This window comes from Ursus maritimus, unplaced genomic scaffold (genome assembly GCF_017311325.1).
Source record: "Ursus maritimus isolate PB19 unplaced genomic scaffold, ASM1731132v1 scaffold_18, whole genome shotgun sequence".
NCBI classification, from domain to species: Eukaryota; Metazoa; Chordata; class Mammalia; order Carnivora; family Ursidae; genus Ursus; species Ursus maritimus.
In genome coordinates, this window is record NW_024424230.1 from 43,690,114 (window position 1) to 43,710,694 (window position 20,581).

At 37.2% G+C, this 20,581-nt stretch overlaps 1 protein-coding gene across 1 annotated transcript in view; it reads right to left on the reverse strand.

Moving 5' to 3' along the window:
* TAF4B (TATA-box binding protein associated factor 4b) overlaps positions 1-20,581 on the reverse strand; it is a 127,009-nt gene that overhangs the window by 36,130 nt on the left and 70,298 nt on the right. Inside the window, exons 12-13 of the mRNA XM_008692810.2 lie at positions 17,516-17,641; positions 10,905-10,961 (exon numbers count right to left, since the gene is read on the reverse strand). Coding sequence (XP_008691032.2) covers positions 10,905-10,961; positions 17,516-17,641 — 183 coding nt within the window. The remainder of the gene's footprint in view (positions 1-10,904; positions 10,962-17,515; positions 17,642-20,581) is intronic.

Sequence of the window (20,581 nt, forward strand, 5' to 3'; positions counted from 1 at the left end):
TGCCAGACCTTTGGCCATTGTCCCAAAGGTCTCTGAGGCTCCGTTTTTCTGATTTTGTTTTTGATCCATTTTCCCCTCTGTTGCTTAGACTAGATAAATTCTATTTGTCCATCTTCAAGTTCACTGACTCTTTCCTCTTTCATCTCTTTTCTGCTATCTAGCCCATTCAACAAGTGTTTTATTCAATTACTTTCATCTTCAGTTCTAAAATTTCCATTTTAGAGCTTTATTCCTGGGTCTTCAAGCCAAGTAATTTTAAACAGTATCCTGAATATTTTAAATATTATGATATAATACTCTGGGTCTTCTTTAAATCCTTTGGAGTATGTTATTTTTGTTTAAGCATGCACAACAGGCCAGTTAGATTTAGGCCACAAATTCCAGTGTGTCTTCTGTGGGCTTAGGCTCCAACATCAGTTCAGTTTTCAAGGCCTTTGTTATGCTCTTTGGATCTGTCCCAAATATGTACTACTCAGTGGTCAGTCTCAGACCTAGCAGTGCTCTGTTAGCTCCATTCTTGAAGTCTTTATGTATGCTGATTAGAATCAGATTCACATATGACAAATGTGTAGCTCAAGAGAGGGCCTAGAAGTTTAAAATAATAATATAGGGCTGCTTTCCTGAGCTCTCCCTATTCCACAGTCTTCCCGGTAATTTTTGATTCCCTAGGCTCCTCTTTTTGTCTTCTCGCCAGAAAGCTGGGGGTTTAGTTACTCTGCTTTGCCATACATTTCTGTGACTGTATGCATGTCTACAGTAAGCAGCAAGAATAGGAGTGGGAATGTGAAAGAGGGATGGCAACCACACTGCTGGTTTAGTGGTATTTTGGATTCTCATCTTCTTCCCCAATTTATCTACTATTTACTTTTCAAAGCCTTCAAATAGCTTCTCTGTGCATTCTGTTCAGATTTTACAGTTGTATTCAGTGGGAGAGACAGTGTGGAGTGTTTTTACTCCATCAACTGGAACCTTTAAAAGCTGGTTTAACCAGAATTCTGACAACAGGTTTCTGTTAAGTTATATTCCTATTAGGCTTTGTTTCATAAAACTTAAGCCTGCTTGCTCACTTACAACAGCAACACACACTTTGGAGACCTAACAGACTTGGCAGGTTCTCTTTTAAGAGTATCCTCACTCCTTTCTTATGGCTAATGAAACAGGCAGAAGCTTTCATTTCCCTTCTCACAATCTCTCTGATATCAAGCAGAGGTCCCCTAAAATTCAAGTCAGTGCCCTAGAGAGCAATAGAGCAATAGTAGTTGAAGATTATTTTATTCCTGATGTTTAGTACTTGTCTCTGTTAATTTTTAAGTATAACTATGGTAATATTCACTTTAATCAAGTCCAAAACACATTAACAGACTACCTTAAAGATCACACAAGCTCTCAGGGTAAAGTTCAATAGAGGTACTTCTTGATGCTAACTACGTAATTTTGAAGGACAAAAGATAAGGAAAAATAAAAATTAATGAAAACAGAATCCAAAACCTTAGGCAGAATTAGATGAGCTGAATGAAGAATGAATAAATCAAGTATTATATAGCCAAGTCCTTCCACAAATACAGGGATATATTAAGAGGAAGGACTAAATTACTTAGATAATTGTGACACTGACACTATAGGAAATTCAAAAATGTGTTTCTTTTTTGTGCTTAAGGAAGGCAAGGCATTGGGGCGCCTGGGTGGCTCAGATGGTTAAGCGTCTGCCTTCAGCTCAGGTCATGATCTCAGGGACCTGGGATCGAGCCCCATATCAGGCTCCCAGCTCAGTGGGGAGTCTGCTTCTTCCTCTCCCTCTGCCTCCCGCCTTGTTTGTGCTCTCTCTCTCAAATGAATAAATAAAATATTTTTAAAAAAAGGCAAGGCATTAAAAAAAATTCAAGAGCTTAAAGTACAAAAGACAACAGCAGAGCTGTCCTTTGTAAAAAATGATCCAAAAATATTAAGTGCTGTATCACTCTTGGCGCCTTTTTACTTTTATAGAACCCCCCTTAATATCTCCTGTAGGGCTGGTTTCGTGGTTACGAAATTGGTCAGTGTCTGGCGATCTTGGAAGGTCCTTATCTTTGACAAAGCAGGAAAAAACATCCAGTGGAAAAAAGACAGTCTCTTCAATAAATGGTGCTGGGAAAATTGGACAGCTACATGCAAAAGAATGAAACTTGACCACTCTCTCACACCATACACAAAGATAAACTCCAAATCGATGAAAGACCTCAATGTGAAACAGGAATCCATCAAAATTCTAGAGGAGAGCATAGGCAGCAGCCTCCTTGACATCGGCCACAGCAACTTTTTTCATGACACATCTCCAAAGGCAAAAGAAACAAAAGATAAAATGAACATGTGGGACTTCATCAAGACAAAAACCTTCTGCACAGCCAAGGAAACAGTCAAAAAAACTAAGAGGCAGCCCACGGAATGGGAGAATATATTTGCAAATGACACTACAGATAAAAGACTGGTATCCAAGATCTACAAAGAACTTCTCAAACTCAATACACAAGAAACAAATAAACAAATCAAAAAATGGGCAGAAGATATGAACAGACACTTTTCCAATGAAGACATACAAATGGCTAACAGACACATGAAAAAATGTTCAAAATCATTAGCCATCAGGGAAATTCAAATCAAAACCACACTAAGATACCACCTTACGCCAGTTAGAATGGCAAAAATAGACAAGGCAAGAGACAACAATTGTTGGAGAGGATGTGGAGAAAGGGGATCCCTCCTACATGGTTGGTGGGAATGCAAGTTGGTACAGCCACTCTCGAAAACAGTGTGGAAGTCCCTTAAAAAGTTAAAAATTGAGCTACCCTATGATCCAGCCATTGCACTACTGGGTATTTACCCCAAAGATACAGACGTAGTAAAGAGAAGGGCCATATGCACCCCAATGTTCATAGCAGCATTGTCCACAATAGCTAAATCATGGAAGGAACCGAGATGCCCTTCAACAGATGGATTAAGAAGATGTGGTCCATATATTCAATGGAATATTACTCAGCCATCAAAAAGAATGATTTCTCAACATTTGCTGCAACATGGACAGCACTGGAGGAAATAATACTAAGCGAAATAAGTCAAGCAGAGAAAGACAATTATCATATGGTTTCACTCATTTATGGAACATAAGAAGTAGGAAGATCGGTAGGAGAAGAAAGGGAAGAAGAAAGGGGGGTAAACAGAAGGGGGAATGAACCATGACAGATTATGGACTCTGGGAAATAAACTGAGGGCTTCAGAGGGGAAATAGACTGAGGGCTTCAGAGGGGAATGAGATAGGCTGGTGATGGGTACTGAGGGCACGTATTGCATGGTGCACTGGGTGTTATACGCAAGTAATGAATCATGGGACTTTACATCAAAAACTAGGGATGTACTGTATGGTGACTAACATAATAAAAAATATTATAAAAAATATTAAGTGCTGTCATTTTCAGTCTGATTTTGCTATGAACTTTTGGAAAGTGGTAGTAAGGTATAAAGCAAAGGGGGGAGTGGAGAGTTAAGTTAATGTCTCCCCCAAAGCGTATGTGTGCTGTCCAACAACACCTACATTAGTAGCAATGAACATAGCTAATGACACCAAATAGGAATATTTGAAAGAATCTAAAAAAAAATAAGAGAAATAAAGTACGCTACCTGGTTTTGAGTTCAGCAAAGAATTAAGAATAATGTCCTGCTTAGATTTCACAATTAATGTTAAGTGTACACAGAAATAACAATAAAACCCCACCACCAAACAACAGATGTTTTTTAAATAGTAAAAATTTAAATAGAATTTTAGATATGCTTTGTAAAGATTAATTCACCAAACTCTAAAATTCTCAACAATGCTTATAATTACTTCTAAATTACTGCAACTTACTGGGGGAAAACAAGGTTAAATCCTAAAATATTATACTACAAAATAAACAAACAATACCATACTAAACAGCATTAATGGATGAATCCTAGACCAAAGGAACGAACAAAGCAAGTCACAAAAAAATAACTACCACCCCTCACCTAAAATTCAGGGATATCACAATAGAAACACAGGATCCCTTTCAACCCCTCAAAGAAAATTATTAGGCAGGCATTCCACCAAACCGAACAATACATGGTCTGATTATTTTTTTTTCTCCCAACCACTAACGGTAGTTCTTACAATGTCAAGACACTGTCCAGAACACCTGATATACTTGGAATCTGGAATGTAGAGTCAAATGCCTTGCTAGTCAGTCCTTCTAATCTATCCCTACCTTTTAGGAAAATAGCACATTCCACATAATCTCAAATAGACACTTTCTTCCTTAGACTTAAACATAATACTTGGTTTATGTATTGTTAATACAAATGTAATTTGTATTAGATTACAGAACTTTAATTTGTATTAGATTACAGAACTTCCTTCCCTCTACATCTTCCCATTACTTTTCTTTTCAACCTTCTTTCCAGTCTTCTTGAAAGCAAACACACACACAAAACTAACATATCCATGGGTCAATTTCAAGTTTACTTATTTAAGAGCTTGATGGCATCTGTCTTAAATGTTTCTACAGTAATGTTCTTAAGCTACTATTTTTTTCCTTTTATACGTGACCTTTCCCTAAATCATGATAGCTATGTAACATAAGCAGAGCATGCACTGTTACATTCATTTAAATATAGTTGATCCTTGAACAACATGGGTTTGAACTGTGTGGGTCCACTTATAGGGGGCTTTTTTCAATACAGTGTAGTACTATAAATGTATTTTTTTCTTCCTTATGATTTTCTTAACATTTTCTTTTCTCTAGCTTACTTTAGTGTAAAAATACAGTATACAATATAGAATATACAACTGTGTTTTAATCAACTATTTATGTTACCAGTAAGGTTTCCCATCAACAGAGGATTGTTCATAGAAACATTTGGGGAGAGTCAAAAGTTATATGTGGGGCGCCTGGGTAGCTCAGTCGGTTAACCGTCTAACTCAGGTCATGATCTCAGGGTTCTGGGACAGAGCCCCATGTCCGGTTCCTGCTCAGAGTGGACTCTGCTTGTCCCTCTGCCCCTCCCCCTGCTCATGTGCACACACACTCTCTCAAATATATAAATAAAATCTTTTTTTTAAAAAAAGTTATATGTGGATTTTTGACTGCACGGGGGATCAGTGACCCTAACCCATGAATTGTTCAAGGACTGACTGTAGAAGAAAATGGGAGTATACAAATGGCTAACAGACACATGAAAAAATGTTCAAAATCATTAGCCATCAAGGAAATTCAAATCAAAACCACACTGAGATACCACCTTACGCCAGTTAGAATGGCAAAAATAGACAAGGCAAGAAACAACAATTGTTGGAGAGGATGTGGAGAAAGGGGATCCCTCCTACATTGTTGGTGGGAATGCAAGTTGGTACAGCCACTCTGGAAAACAGTGTGGAGGTCCCTTAAAAAGTTAAAAATTGAGCTACCCTATGATCCAGCCATTGCACTACTGGGTATTTACCCCAAAGATACAGACGTAGTGAAGAGAAGGGCCATATGCACCCCAATGTTCATAGCTGCATTGTCCACAATAGCTAAATCGTGGAAGGAGCCGAGATGCCCTTCAACAGATGACTGGATTAAGAAGATGTGGTCCATATATACAATGGAATATTACTCAGCTATCAGAAAGAACGAGTTCTCAACATTTGCTACAACATGGACAGCACTGGAGGAGATAATGCTAAGTGAAATAAGTCAAGCAGAGAAAGACAACTATCATATGATTTCTCTCATCTATGGAACATAAGAACTAGGATGATCGGTAGGGGAAGAAAGGGATAAAGAAAGGGGGGGTAATCAGAAGGGGGAATGAAACATGAGAGACTACGGACTATGAGAAACAAACTGAGGACTTCAGAGGGGAGGGGGGTGGGGGAATGGGATAGACCGGTGATGGGTAGTAAGGAGGGCACGTATTGCATGGTGCACTGGGTGTTATACACAACTAATGAATCATCGAGCCTTACATCGGAAACCGGGGATGTACTGTATGGTGACTAACATAATATAATAAAAAATCATTAAAAATAAATAAATAAATAAATAAAAAATAAAAAAAAAGAAGAAAATGGGAGTAAGTTCAAAGGAGTAAAGTAACTTTCCCAAAGTGAGATGCAGACAATGGCAGGTTGAATCTAGAATTGAAGACTCATGACTTCCATTTCAATGCTATTTACTTTATAATACATACCTCTTCTACCAAAAGGGTAGAATGCCTTTCAAGCCATACAAATCTTATACTTCAAAATTAATGTATGCAACCTTCTGATGAAGCTCTGAACAAAATATTATCTTTCCTATGTAAGGCATAGCAATCAAGAGATACAACCAATAAAGGTCTCTTGTGAAAAGTATCCATAAAAAAAATGAGTGTAGCTTTCCTGGCTCCAAGAGAGAACTTATTGAATGGTAATTGGACTATGTCAACTCTCAGATTCTCAAACTACAGTATTTTGTTTGACTTTCTATGACCATTTAGTCAACAGGAAAATAAAAGTGGTGGATTTTAAAGGTCCTCTTCCTTCCCCTCCTAGACCAACGATTCTAAGTATGATCTCCAGAGCAGCAGCAGCAGCAATAACAAATCACCTGGAAATCTGTTAGAAATGCAAACTCTCAGACCTCACCCAGACCTACTCACAAACTCTAGGGATGGGGCCCAGCAATCTGTGTTTTAACAAACCCTCCAGATAATTCTCATGTATGTCAAAGTTTGAGAACTACGGTCCTAGACTGTCAATGCTTTGAAATATTTGCAACTGTTTCTCTATGTACACAAGCTTTCCACAACTTGTCCACAACAGAGAATGCCTTCTCTGTACTAAATTAATTGGACTGCTAGAATATATTTTTAATGACAAGTTTCACTTCATCCTGTCCAGTGTTCCATGAGTTTTGGCTCATGCAGAACAAGCATAAAACTTTAAACACAAATTGGTATAATTTAATAGTTAGCCTTAATTATCACATTTCACTGACTCCATATCTGTAAAAATTTCATTTAAAAGATTTCTTTTGTCTTTCTCATAATGAAATAACATTTTCTGATCAGTAACAAGTCTTATGATACAGTATTTTATTTCTTGTATGGTAATACTTTATGTGTGGAGAATTGTACTACTTACAGTTTTTATGTCGTATGTTTTTTACAAACAAAAATCCTAAATACTTGAGGGTACAAATTTTCTAATCTGTCATGCATTTTAATCATTTAATACTTATTCTTTTACCCAGTTTCTACAGGTTGCACTGTGGAGCTAAAGTGCCAGCAGGTACAGGTCTTGCCTTTCTTTTTCTTTCCTCTATTGTCTGATAACAAATGTAAGTGGGAATGTTAGGAATTGTTAAAAGGAAGTAAATGAATTCTTTGTCTCACTCTGCACAGATGTGCTGAATTCACATTTCCCAAAGGAGAAAGAAGATATTCAGAAGGAAATAAGGGTCACAGTATATATAACAAATGTTTAAGGAATCAGGATATATGAACTACAAGGTCAGGTGGCTTGCTCTTCAGAATTTTGGATGATGTGGTAAGAAAGGAAAACGTCGAAGGCTAGATGGTAATCTAGGACACACGGTACATATTTCGACAAGTCTACAGCTGTATTAAACAAAGATGTACCTACTTGTTTGAAGTTAGAATTTGGCAATTAGTAATCTATTTAAAACCTTTCACAAATAAATGGTAAAAATGGAAGAATGTCAATACTTACATTTTAGGAAACGTATCTAGGAAAATTCTTAAAATTCAGAATTTAAAAGTATCAATATTTAAAATATAAAGTTAACAACATTCTACTCATAATACTGTTGTGGGGTTTGTTTTGTTTTGTTTTGTTTTGTTTTCAGGCAAAAACAGTAAAAGGGGGGGAAAAACAGCCCCAAAGTTGAAACTAAAATGCTTGAATTACGAGATACCCATAGACATTTTAGCCAGACAACAATAAGGTTTTCAAATAGACAGATAACCTGTCAGGTCAATAAGAACAGTATGCAGCATGAGCCACTTCAATGGACTGAGACTAGACTGGAGGCAAATCCTAGAGGCAGCCTATTTTTTTAAGTGCCAAATAAGAGTGACAAAATATAAGAAGTATATAGGAAGCATGAAAATAAATTATTAGATACCTTTATAAAAACCTGCCTGATTTAACACAGTTTGTTATTATACCCAGAATGCAAAGAAGAAATGAACAGACTCTAAAATAGTATTAGAAGAAAACGCACAGGAGAAATGATCAAGATAAAAACTCTAGTCCTTAACAGTTGAAACCACCATGGATTATAAAATTATGTATGAAGGGGATTCAAGTTATGATTTAATAGTTATATGACAAACATCATTGTTAAAACATTTCCCAGGATCAATAAAGCCTACAATTTCTCTAAACAGCTCCTCAGAGTTCTGCACTCTTAAGGTACTGTCTTTAATCTATTTCCTATGACCAGCTTGGTAGGTAGGTAGTCACCTGGAAAAGGAAAGCGAACAAATTTCAAATCGAGCAACTGAAAGGAATCTGTGCTAATTTTCACAACTGAACAAAGAAAACTTCCCAGAGAGCCAAATACCAAAAAATCACAAACAAAAGCTTTATAGTTTATACCAGTGTGATAACAATTAGCATATCCCAAATGATAACCTTACAAATTACCATACAAGAGAACAGTTCAACTCTATATTAAGATGAGGTCAATGATTTTTGCAACCAAACAAAATATGGTATCCCTGTGTGTTTGATTCTAAATTAGAGCCCCTTAGAATATTAAAGTTATTAAAAGCTCTAGGGGACAGAGGAATGATACAAATGACAATACTGTAGTGTCATCAAACATTTGCAACTAATACACAGTGGCTCTGTTCTGTTCTTGGAATGAGGCCAGTGTATTTGATTTTTTTTTTTTTTTAACAGAAAGATTTAGAATAATAAGCAACTAGAAAAATTTTAAAGTATTTTACGAAGAAAGTATATAGTCCTTTAAATCTTGCTAGGAAAAAGAAATAAATGGAGGTGCAAAAAGGGGAAAAACCAAGTTTGCTACCACCTGCTCTCACTGAGAGGTATTTTTTTTTCACATTAACTTTTATAATTTTCTTTGAAAAATATCGTCCACCTATTCATCCCTTAGGGAATAATTAAGCACAATATTAAAAGAAAAACCAACCAACCAAACAAAACCATCCTATACAAACCTGAAGGAAAAATTAATCGATTCAGATGTTTATGAAGGTTTATGAAAGAGGAATAGACGGGACAAAAATTTTAAAGATAAAAGAGCAAGCTTTCTGATATATATTTCCCGAAAGTGGGTGGAATTAGAAGATAAGCATCTAATCAGTCCTTAATTAAAACAAAGAGGAATGCCCATGATTTAGAGCAACAATAGGTTGCCCATTCCCAAATAACCTATGAAGCCAGGCTTGCTTAAAGAGGGTATTTGGTAAGGTTCTCATACTAGTTTTTTAGATAATATCTTCAGATCATTTTCCACTGAAAAAGAAATGAGTATGAGAAGCGTTCTGTTATTGAAATGAAATGTTTCTGGCTTTAATCCTTTCTAATGTTCTCCTTTTCCAGTTCTCCTCATCTCAATCCAGAAACCTCTCCATCCAGAGTTCATGTATTTTCCTTCTCTATTTTAGTGAAAACACACCACATTGATTGTAAGAATCTTACTAGATTTCCATTTGTTTTGCCTCAGCTCCTACATTAATCCAAACAATAAGGGCCTTTAAAACATTCATAAATAACCTGCTGCTGCTGGCACCTAGGAGCCCAGTGCTGCAATGTTAAGCAACAACAAATTTCATAGTTCAAGAGGCACAGTTAAGGAAAAAGGTTGCTCAGGAAATCACTCTTATTTAGCACAAAGATCCTTAAAAATTGCATGAAATCAGTCAAGTAACTATAGAAACCAATTTCTTCAGCTCCGTATCACACGTCTCACACCTCAATTGTCTTTATTATCGTCTGCTGTCAGATCCTTAATCAGAAATGTGAACAGGCTTGATGATTTATTCAGGAGGGAAAAGAATCTGTAGGTCAAGTGAAAAATTTCACACACACACCCAAACACACACCACATCTTCAACCTTAGGTACTTTCATTTCCTTCTGTTCTCAGCAGCTCTGGGGGCAACTCCAGTGAGATCCAATATTAAGGCTCAATTAAAATAAGCTCCAATTAGTGGAGCTTTTTTCTCTGGGGCTAGAAAAGTCAGGAAATGGATATTGGGAAATGTAAAAAGTCAGCTACTGAGAGGAGGCTGCAGACATAAATGAACTTATTTGTTGATTTCTACAGTTGCTATGCAGAGGCCTCTGGGAGTAAAAGCTTAACCAGTCTAAGCTATAAACTAAAACCCCTGCAGCTAAACATGAACTGTGTGAAACAAGGGCTCCATTCCAGAACAGAAAACTGCTGGGCCCAGAAAATTAAAAGCCAGAGGCGTTTTCCATTTAAAACTAAATCCCAGTACCACCTCCTAGCCAAAGAATTATAAGCAGTATCAGATTTACAAAACGAACAATTACCCTGGAAAAATGTAGCCTATTGTATAGTCCCAGATGCTAAATCTCAGAAGTTTCTTCTTCTTCTTTTTTTTAATCCCACATTATATTCCTCCAAGTACACTGCTGTAGTTTACAAAGAGCCATTTCTAGACAGGCCTAAGCCTTGAAAATAAATTTTAAAAAGAGAGCACATAACTCATTGACCTCATTTGAAGTACTGCCCTTGCCTTTAGCAGTTCCTGTCCTTCCCCAAGGCTTCTGCAAATGGTATGCAACAGCAAAATAAACCCTGACCTAATTGCCAGGAGAGAGCTGCCAACCTTCCCTCCAACACAAAGACAAGCATGGTAACTTGAAAGTCCTACCTCTTTGGCTTTCTGCTTTAATCTCAGCTGTTCTGGATCTTCTTTATTGGAACGACTCTATCAAAGGAAAAGAAAATTTTAATAGAAATTACTAGCATCTAAACACCATAGTTGCCGTTAAATATTTAATAAATGACAATTTTCTCTTGTGATTGAAAACCTTGGCTCCAGGGGAAAATGCCTCAATCCAGTCTGGTGCACTCCCTCCTTTACGCCCCCTCCCTCTCATCATCTGGGCCGGCTGCTGCAGCTCTAGCCCGGAGGAAGCTTATACTGAAAATGATGCTAACAAAGTCAGTCAGGTCCAGTTGAGGCATGACGTTGTTCTTGTTAGAACACTAAAAACTAAAAAACGGATGGTACAGATGAAGGAAAAGAAAAGAAGGATAATTGCTGGCTCAAAGAAGGAAAGCAATCAACATTGGTTAATCTTCAGATAGAGCCATTTTGGAAAAACATGGTATTTCACAGACTATTAAAATCAAGAACCACACATGGTGATGTATGAAATTGTTAAATCACTATACTATATACCTGAAACCACTATAACACTGTATGTTAACTGGAATTAAAGTAAAAACTTAAAAATAAATTAATTAAAATAAAATCAGGAGACTGACTTTGAATCAAATCAATCTCTTTAAAAGTATAATTTTTAAAAACTAAGTAGGAAATATATCCCAATGTTTTCAATAGAGTATCTTGTCATCTTTGGGTCCTCCATAGCATTTAACTGAATGCTGTAAACAAGTAAATATCCAATAAATGTTTACTGAATATTGCTTTCCATACTGATTCACTTCAACATTCAAAAATGAACGATCTTACAGGACTGCTATAAAGAGAGAGCTATCTTCTATATGTAATGCTATGATGAAACAAACAGTAAGGAACTTCATTTCTGACACTATGAACATTTATCCACTGAAAAATATGCTCAGGAGTATTCTTTTTTCTCATTCTAACAAAGTTATCTAACTCATTATAAATCTGAATATTTGTTCTATAAAATGCAACATCAGCTAACTAAATATAGCTAGCAAAATAAAACCTAAAGGTATTCTTATTTACTAAGTTTACTGATATGTTTTACTGACGTGTCAGTACTTTTGTTAAAGGGAAGTAAAAGAAAGAAACCATTTAGATTTAAGAGTGCCTTGTAATTTTTAAGATTTTATATATTTATCTGAGAGAGAGAGCACAAGTGGGAGCAGCGGGGGGCAGAGAGAGAGGGACAAGCAGACCCCTCACAGAGCAGGGAGCCTGACACAGGGCTCTATCTCAGGACCCTGGGATCATGACCTGAGCCAAAGGCAGCCACTTAACCAACTGAGCCACCCAGGTGCCTTAAGAGTGTCTTGTAATTTTAAACACATGAAGTATTACATAAGGCTACCAAAAACTAGTCACTTTTTTCTTCATTTTGTCCCCTAGCTACTAAAACAACTTAACCCAAACTAAAATAAACTCCTTTATTATTCCACCTATAATATTAGAAGACAATAAGCATGTATATATGTATTTATTTTAAAAATGTGTGTGTATGTATATATATTTGTGACTGTATGATTTTTGCCCCAGTATGAAATGGGCATATTTGAATATCAAGTTTTTATCACTCAACCAATATTTATTGATTATTCATACATAAATTCTACTCTGTGTGCCTCTATTCTGAGCCTAGAGATACAGAAATGAAATAGCAAGACAAAGTCTCTGCTTTCGAGTGACATATTTTAAGAGAAAAATAATAAAACAAAAAAAATTTATAAAAATTAAATACAGTTATGACATGTATAAACATTTATGATGGGGAAAAAATCAAATAATTACTGATAGTGGTAAGTGTTATAAAGGAAGTTGGACAATGTGATAGAAAGAGAGAGGAAGGAGTGTGTGTGGGGAGGTACTTCTTTAGCTAGGACAGGAGAGAAGACATCTGAGAGAAGTGACATTTGAGTAGAGCTCTGAATGACAAGAAGGAGGCAGCCGTGCAAAATTCTGGGGAAAGAATACACCAAGCAAAAGGCACAGTCATTGCAAAAGCCTTAAAACGGGAACAAGCTTGGTAAAATTGAGGAAAGAAGGCAGGCCCGTGTGGCTGGACCATAGAGAAAAGCTGACAGAGATAAGGTTGGTAACCATGCAGGCCAAGATACAAAGTTGAGATTTAATTCTAGTTATTAAAAAAAGCCACTAAAGGGCTTGGAGCACAGGAGTGAGATGCCACTGCTCTGACACTTTAGAAAGATCACTCTGGCTGCTATGCAGTGAGTGCAGCACTGTAGGAATCTGAGATCGGAGGCACAGGCTTACAGAACAACTCAGGAGACTGCTCTAAAACAACTGTGGTTTTAGAAAAAAATATCGGGAAACTTGGACTAATGTCATAGCAGGTAAGATTAGGTTGAAATGTATTTTGGAGGCAGAGCCAACTGCATTTATTGATGGATTGGATGGATACAGGGTATGAAGTAAAGAGGAGAACTGAAGATGATTTCCTAGGATTCTAGCCTAAGCAACTGGAAAGATGAGAATGCCAACTTTCTAAGACGGTAAAGACCAAAGCAGATGTAAGACATGGACCTCAACTTTCAGGTTAAGATACCTAATTAGCAGTCTACGATGCGCACTTGGCACCCTCAAAGAAGGTCGGTGTGACTGGAGCAGAGCAAGTAAAGAAGGAAGGGATGTGAGAGGTAGGCGTGTACCTTTTAAAATCTGGTAAGAAGTTTGGATTTTATTTTAAGTGCAAAAGGAAGTCACCGAAGGCTTTCAAGTAACAGAGACATGCATGATTTGTTATGAAAACATTATTCTGACAACAGTATTAAAAATGGATTGTAGAAGGAAAAGATCAGTTAGGAGACATTATAAAAGTCCACTGAAAGATGATTTAGACCACAGTGGTGACCATGGTGATGAAGAGAAGATGATGAATACATAACAGGAAGGGAAACATAACAGGAAGTGAACTGCATGTAGGGAGAGGAGAGAGAAAACTCCTAGGTTTTCTGGCTTGCACATCTGGGCAAAAAGTGTCATTTACTAAGTTAGAAAAACCTATTAAGAGTAAAAGGTATTTTGTGGGGGGAGGAAAATCAGAAATTCTTTTGGACACATAACTGAGATGCCTATTGGCCAACTGCATGGAGACTTGAAGCAGGCAGTTAGCTATGAGTCTGGAGTTCCACAAGGCAGACCTGCTAGAATTACAAATTTAAGAGGGAGACAGAGAAGAAGCCCTAGGACTGAACCTGGACACTCCAATATTCAGAAGTCTGGTAAAGGAACAAAAACCAAGAGAGAGTGAGAGTATAATATATCCAATAATAACTAAACAAGTATTTAATAGTTTATGATCTTGTTTACAGCATAGTAATGGGAAATAAAATACCAATAAACCACCTCATTACATTGGCTGTGTGCTTGCTTATAATACTAGACAGCTCAAGGAAGAGCATCTTCCTGTCCCAGCTGTCCTTTCCAGTGCAAGAGGGGTCAGCATGGGGACTGAGACTGTGGGCCGGTGAGAAGCGGCACGGTGACAAGGTCATGGTGCACTACATCCTTGGGTGGGGGGGGGGGGTTGGGGCACATGAAGGTATAGACCAGTCGCCAAGAGTGCAGGAGGGCTGGGAAGACTGACTAAGACACAAGCCAGTGGGCACGGCTGCCAATTACATGGGCAATGAAATGAGGGCAGGGGATACAGTGGTAGCAGACAGAAGAGGCAACCAGCATGGCTGTTTTGGAGATCAGTTACACAGAGAAAATAAGTAAATTGAGGACATAAGTAAATATATCAAGGGTAATGAGAGTCAAGTTTCAGACTATGGAAAAAGTATTTATAAACATGTAAAGGTTTAGGTTAGAAAAAGCCCTAAGATACTAGAGTTGGAGGTATCCACGTAAACTTATGGTTTTAGAATATATACATACAGAGAACTAGTTACAAATGTATGTTTGTATGTGTGTATATATATATACACATGTGTACATACATATACACCATACATATATTTCCTAGATCTACCCATTTGAGAGGGCCTACATGTAATGATACCCCATTAGCAATGAGCACACTGTATGCTCTACTCTTGGTTTCTAGATAACATCCTCAACTAAAAAGATGCAGGATTCCTTGGGGGAAATCACTGATTCCAGGACTGAGGAAAGACAAGCAAAAGCTGGGCCTGGAATAAACTGTGCCAGAACGTAAGGATAAGGGAGCCTGGGTGGCTCAGTCAGTTAAGTGTCTGCTTTTGGCTCAGGTCATGATCCCGGGGTCCTGGGATCGAACCTAGCATCGGGCTCCCTGCTCAGTGGGGAGTCCGCTTCTCCCTCTCCCTCTCTCCCTAGGTTGTACTCTCTCAAATAAATAAATAAATAAAATCTTGAAGGAAGGAAGGAAGGAAGGAAGGAAGGAAGGAAGGAAGGAAGGAAGGGGAAAGAAAGAAAGAAAGAAAGAAAGAAAGAAAGAAAGAAAGAAAGAAAGAAAGAAAGAAAGAAAAGAAAAGAAAAGAAAAGAAAAGAAAAGAAAAGAAAAGAAAAGAAGTCAGTGAATGATGGAAACTTGAGCAACAGACAGATGTGCCAGCTGGAAGGGTCTCCCACTCAAGAGGAATGTGAGCATCAAAATAAATAATGATAGTAATGGATCACAACCTACTGAAACAAATAGAAACCCAAAGCCCATTTTGATATCAATGAATACATGAATGAATGAATAAAAGAGAAAGAAAAGCTCTTCCACATACAATGCTAATAAATCTAGAAGATGATGAGAATTTAAAAATTACCATTTTATATTTACAAGCAGTGTCCATCACAGAGGTGGCTGATTCAGGTAGATATCATCTATAGGCACTAAAGTTGATACATGGAGGTTTAGTTAGGAAGAGGATATTGGTATAATCTTGCAATACCATTCTATGAAAAACTGACTACAAAAGGGAAAATGGCAAATTTGAAATGGAGAGAATTGGAAGGCACCCACACAGCTGGGTGATCAAGGTTGCCTTTTGATAAGATCAGGTGAGAAGAATGTATATATTCCTGCCATGAATTTATTACCTAAGTCATGGGGAAATATCAGATGAACCCAGGAATTATCAGTCACCCTACAGATAGTAAGGCCTGTACTCTTAAAACCTGTCAAAGACATGAAATAGAAAGTAAAAAATCAGACTAAAGGAGTCTGAAAAGAGATCACAACTGGAATGAAATATATTGCTGAATGAGAAAACAGACCAAGAAGGAAAACGAGACTGGGCTGCGACAGTTGGTGAAATCTGAATGAGGTCTGTGGATTACATGGCAGTGCAGTATTGTTCACATCCTGACTTGGTAGGGTTATACAGCAGAATGTCACAAATACATGCCAGAATGGTTAGAAGTGATGGGACATCAGGGCTAAAGCTTACTTTCAAAAGGTTCAGAGAAAGGCCAATTGGAGATGATAGTTGCATAACTTGTAAATATACAAAAAACCTCTGAATTGAAAGAAAGGGGAACAAAGGGATAAAAGAGAATAATAATGATAAGGGGTGTGTGTGTGTGCGCGTGCGTGTGTAAATACAGAGATGCAGAAAATGCAGTAACATGTTAAAAATGGGGACATCTGAGAAAAGAAGATGAGGATTCTTTATATAGTTCTGACAACTTTCCTAGAAGTATGAAGTACTTCAAATTAAATTAATTTTTTAAAAAAGTGATTAGTATATGACACACTCTAAAAGGGGAGGCTGCCAATAATACTACAAATTAAAACTAAGGTGTTTAAACAAAAAAAATCAATCTAGTGCCCAACCTTTATGACTACTTGCAACGGCCCTATGCCTATGGAGAAATGTGAAGCAACAAAAGGCAAACCACAGTGGAACTAGCTTTCACTCTGACACTAACAGTCCAGGGAAATGTTTCAATAAAGGAGAAAGAAAATAAATATATTTATAAGCTAAATATCTTTCTTCTCACTTATTCTTGTTTTCTCTAACCCATTTCTGCCCATCTTATATTTGTTCCATATAATCCTAATTTTACCCATAAATTTCCAAACTTTCCTCTCTCCAATTTAACTTGGCGCACATCAAATTTTATCCCTAAAAAGACCTTGAATATTTTTAAAAACATTTTTACTTGGGTGGGGGGGTGCCTGGGTGGCTCAGTTGGTTAAGTGCCTGGGCTCATGATTTCAGCTCAGATCATGATCTCAGGGTCTTGGGATCAAGCCAGGCCTGGGGGCGGTCTGCATTTGGTGGGGAGTCTGCTTGAGATTCTCTCTCTCCCTCTCCCTCAGCTCCCCCACCCTCCCCCCATCAAATAAATAAATCTTTAAACAAACAGTTTTTACTTAGGGGTGGTAGGTATGATCCTAGGCACACAGGAACTGAGAATGAGGACAGAAAAGATTGTATCTCATTAAAATAATTAACTGAAAGTCACTGTACCACAGCATCCTGGCTGTGAGAGATTTTATTAGTGATTTCACTTAAAGAAATCCTTCAGAGAAATCCAAAAGCCTAATAAAAACAAGACAGCTGGTCAACAATAAAGCCAATTCTAGCCTTGCCAGGTCGTGTTCAATCATAAATCACATAGGCTCTTACCTTGGCTACCCTAAGTAACATTTCTCTTTCTTCTAAATCCTTTCTCTGCTTCTCCAATTGATCTAGTTTTTCGAGAAATTTGAGCTGTGATCTGGTATCACTAGACAGGATGTAATTTTCACTTGCCTGGAAAAAAAAGAAAAAAAAAATCTTATGATGGTCTTAGGCAACACATTCTACATTAGGTTTTATAAATTAGCTATCAACAATACCAACATACACAGGGAGCTAAATTTTCAGGATGTAATATTTATATTTCTGATAATACAAACAACATAAAAGAACCTTAGTCTCCCTAAAAGCTGAGAGGTAATTAAGCATTTAAATTTCAGAGCTTTCCTAGTAGGTCTCATTCAGAGGGGAAAAAAGAGAAGCCAAGCAGATCCTAAAAACAGAAGTAGAAAGCAAGAGAGTGTAACATGTACCTATAATCTAAATCTTTTTAGTTAAATTATTGTCCATCTCGACAGACCTTAGTATAATTAATTAGATCTTAGGCCTGTGAAAGACAAAACAAAAAACAAAAAAAAACAATCACTTCAATAAAAAATATACCAAAGATGAAAGTTATCACTCTTGTTTCCATTGTTGAATTGGTCTAACCTTGACAAGTGAGTACATCTTCAATCAAAATGTAACATGAGATAAAACGGCAAACATTTAAAATCCTAAACCTTGTTTTGGGGATTCCTTTAAGCTATGAACTTGGGCAGAAATTAAGTATACAATTTATAAATGAGAGCCATAACAGAGAAGTATAAGTATTTGTCTTAATTTGCTCCATAAAATAAAATTTACAGTTTCATTTATTCTGATATTCTAGAGTGTAAGATGGTGCTTTTCAGTCTAAATATTTTGTAATTTTCTTCATCTGATATCACCACCTATCTCTCTTCTCTAATACACACAAGATGGCGGCGGGTGTGTGTGTGTGTGCAGTGGTGGGGAATCTTCCCAATCAGCATTTTTTTTAAATTTATTTTTATTTTTTAAGATTTTATTTATTTATTTCACAGAGAGAGAGATAGCCAGCGAGAGAGGGAACACAAGCAGGGGGAGTGGGAGAGGAAGAAGCAGGTTCCCAGCAGAGGAGTCTGATGTGGGGCTCGATCCCAGGAGTCTGGGATCACACCCTGAGCCGAAGGCAGATGCTTAATGACTGAGCCACCCAGGCGCCCCCCAATCAGCATTTAAGACATCCTGCCATTTAGTCATCTCAGTAACTATGGGATGGAGACTGGGGGAGACTGTAAAATAGGAAAACTGAATGTTTTAAACATTTAGTCCAACAGTCAGTGCCTGGCTTAGAAATCATAGGTATAGCACCAATCCCATCTTTGTTTTATCCCATGCTTATGACTGATTCAATTAACTGGGACCAAGAGATTTCATATGCCCAAGATTCCTTTTAAATTAAATTTTTATTGTTGGTATTTAACTAGATCAAAAGAGTATTACGTAGTATAACGAACAAGGATGTATTAGTGCTACTTATTTTAGTTCATGTTTAATACAAAACGAATTCTCAAATGCTTTTAAAGTTAAATAATACAAGATAGAATATGGAATATATTATAGGCCAACCATGAGGCATAAACTTAATAACCAGTGGTTTCTTAAATACTTCATCTTTACCATGTTTGTGCTCAGATACTCTGGAGATAGTTTACTGACAGAATTTAATTTTAAAAGGACAACAAACACTAAATTAAAAAGGGGCACAGACTTTCTAAAATTTAACCCAATATCATCCCTGTGCTAAGATCCCTTCTCCTCCCTAAATGGATACAACTGCCTCTGGCTTAACGTATCCTTACTTTATTCTTACAGATGCTAAACAAATGAATGCCTCCCCTATTCCTACTGATTCCCCAACCTTATTTAAACAACAGCAACCCCAACCTTAAAACATTGCCTCCTGTCTACCAAGTTGGCCTAACTGAAGTCTTTATGCACCACTAAATAGGGTGGTTTAACAGTAAAAATATAAGGACTCAGACCAAATGATAACAGAGCAAATCAAGCAAATCCCATCTAAAGAAAGCACTACAGCTTTCTACTAGAAAACACTGAAGGGGCACCTGGGTGGCTCAGGCGGTTGAGCGTCCAACTCTTGATTTTGGCTCAGGTCATGATATTAGGGTCCCGGGATGGAGCCCCACAACAGGCTCTGTGCTTGGTGGGCAGTCTGCTTGAGAATTCTCTCTCTCTTTATCCCTGCTCCCTGTCCCTCACTTGCGCATGCATGTGCTCTCTCTCTCTCTCTTAAAAATAAATAAATAAATTTAAAGGAAAGAAAAGAAACACTGAAGCTTCTCCAGTCACTGGTGTGCAGAAGACTATAATAGGCCTTCAGTGGGAAAACACCTGGCAACAAGATCAAAAGCTTTGTATCGCATGTGTCACTTCCTACTTCTTTACTTAAATCTGTTTATGGACTACGATTAATTAGATAATTATATATAAACATGTGAAAGATTATCAAAAGTAGATGGATGTCAAATGCAAAGAGATGGTGGAATTTTGCTTTTAATAAAAGTAAGCTCGGTTTTGTGAAATTCATGGGGTAAAATTTCCCACACTGTACAGATAAAAATAAATCCTATCAGGGATGAACTGAAATATAAGGACAGGGCTAAATCTGTGACACAATGATTGTTATAATATCAAAGTCTATAAAATAAGTATAATTTTGAACTAGATCCAAATATAACTAAATGATTATTACTTCTGTTTAAAGAAGAATAATAATGTAGCTACAAACTCAGACAGTGGCATTAACTGTATTAAGGAATGAGCGTGGGGAAAGGCAGGCTGGGGAAAATCAATCAGGATAGGCAGTGTACAAGACAAAAGGTTAGGGAAGTGTTAGCTTTAAGCTAAGTTACTGAGGTTCCAGGTGGGGTAGACACTATTCATTTTGCCTAGGGCAACTAAATCCTTAGAACATATGCTATTGATATACAACAGAAGAATTCCATGTGAAAGCTGGAACACACAATAGAGATTTGGATGACACTCAGAACAGTAAACACTACCTGGAAAAATTCTATCCCATACTAAATT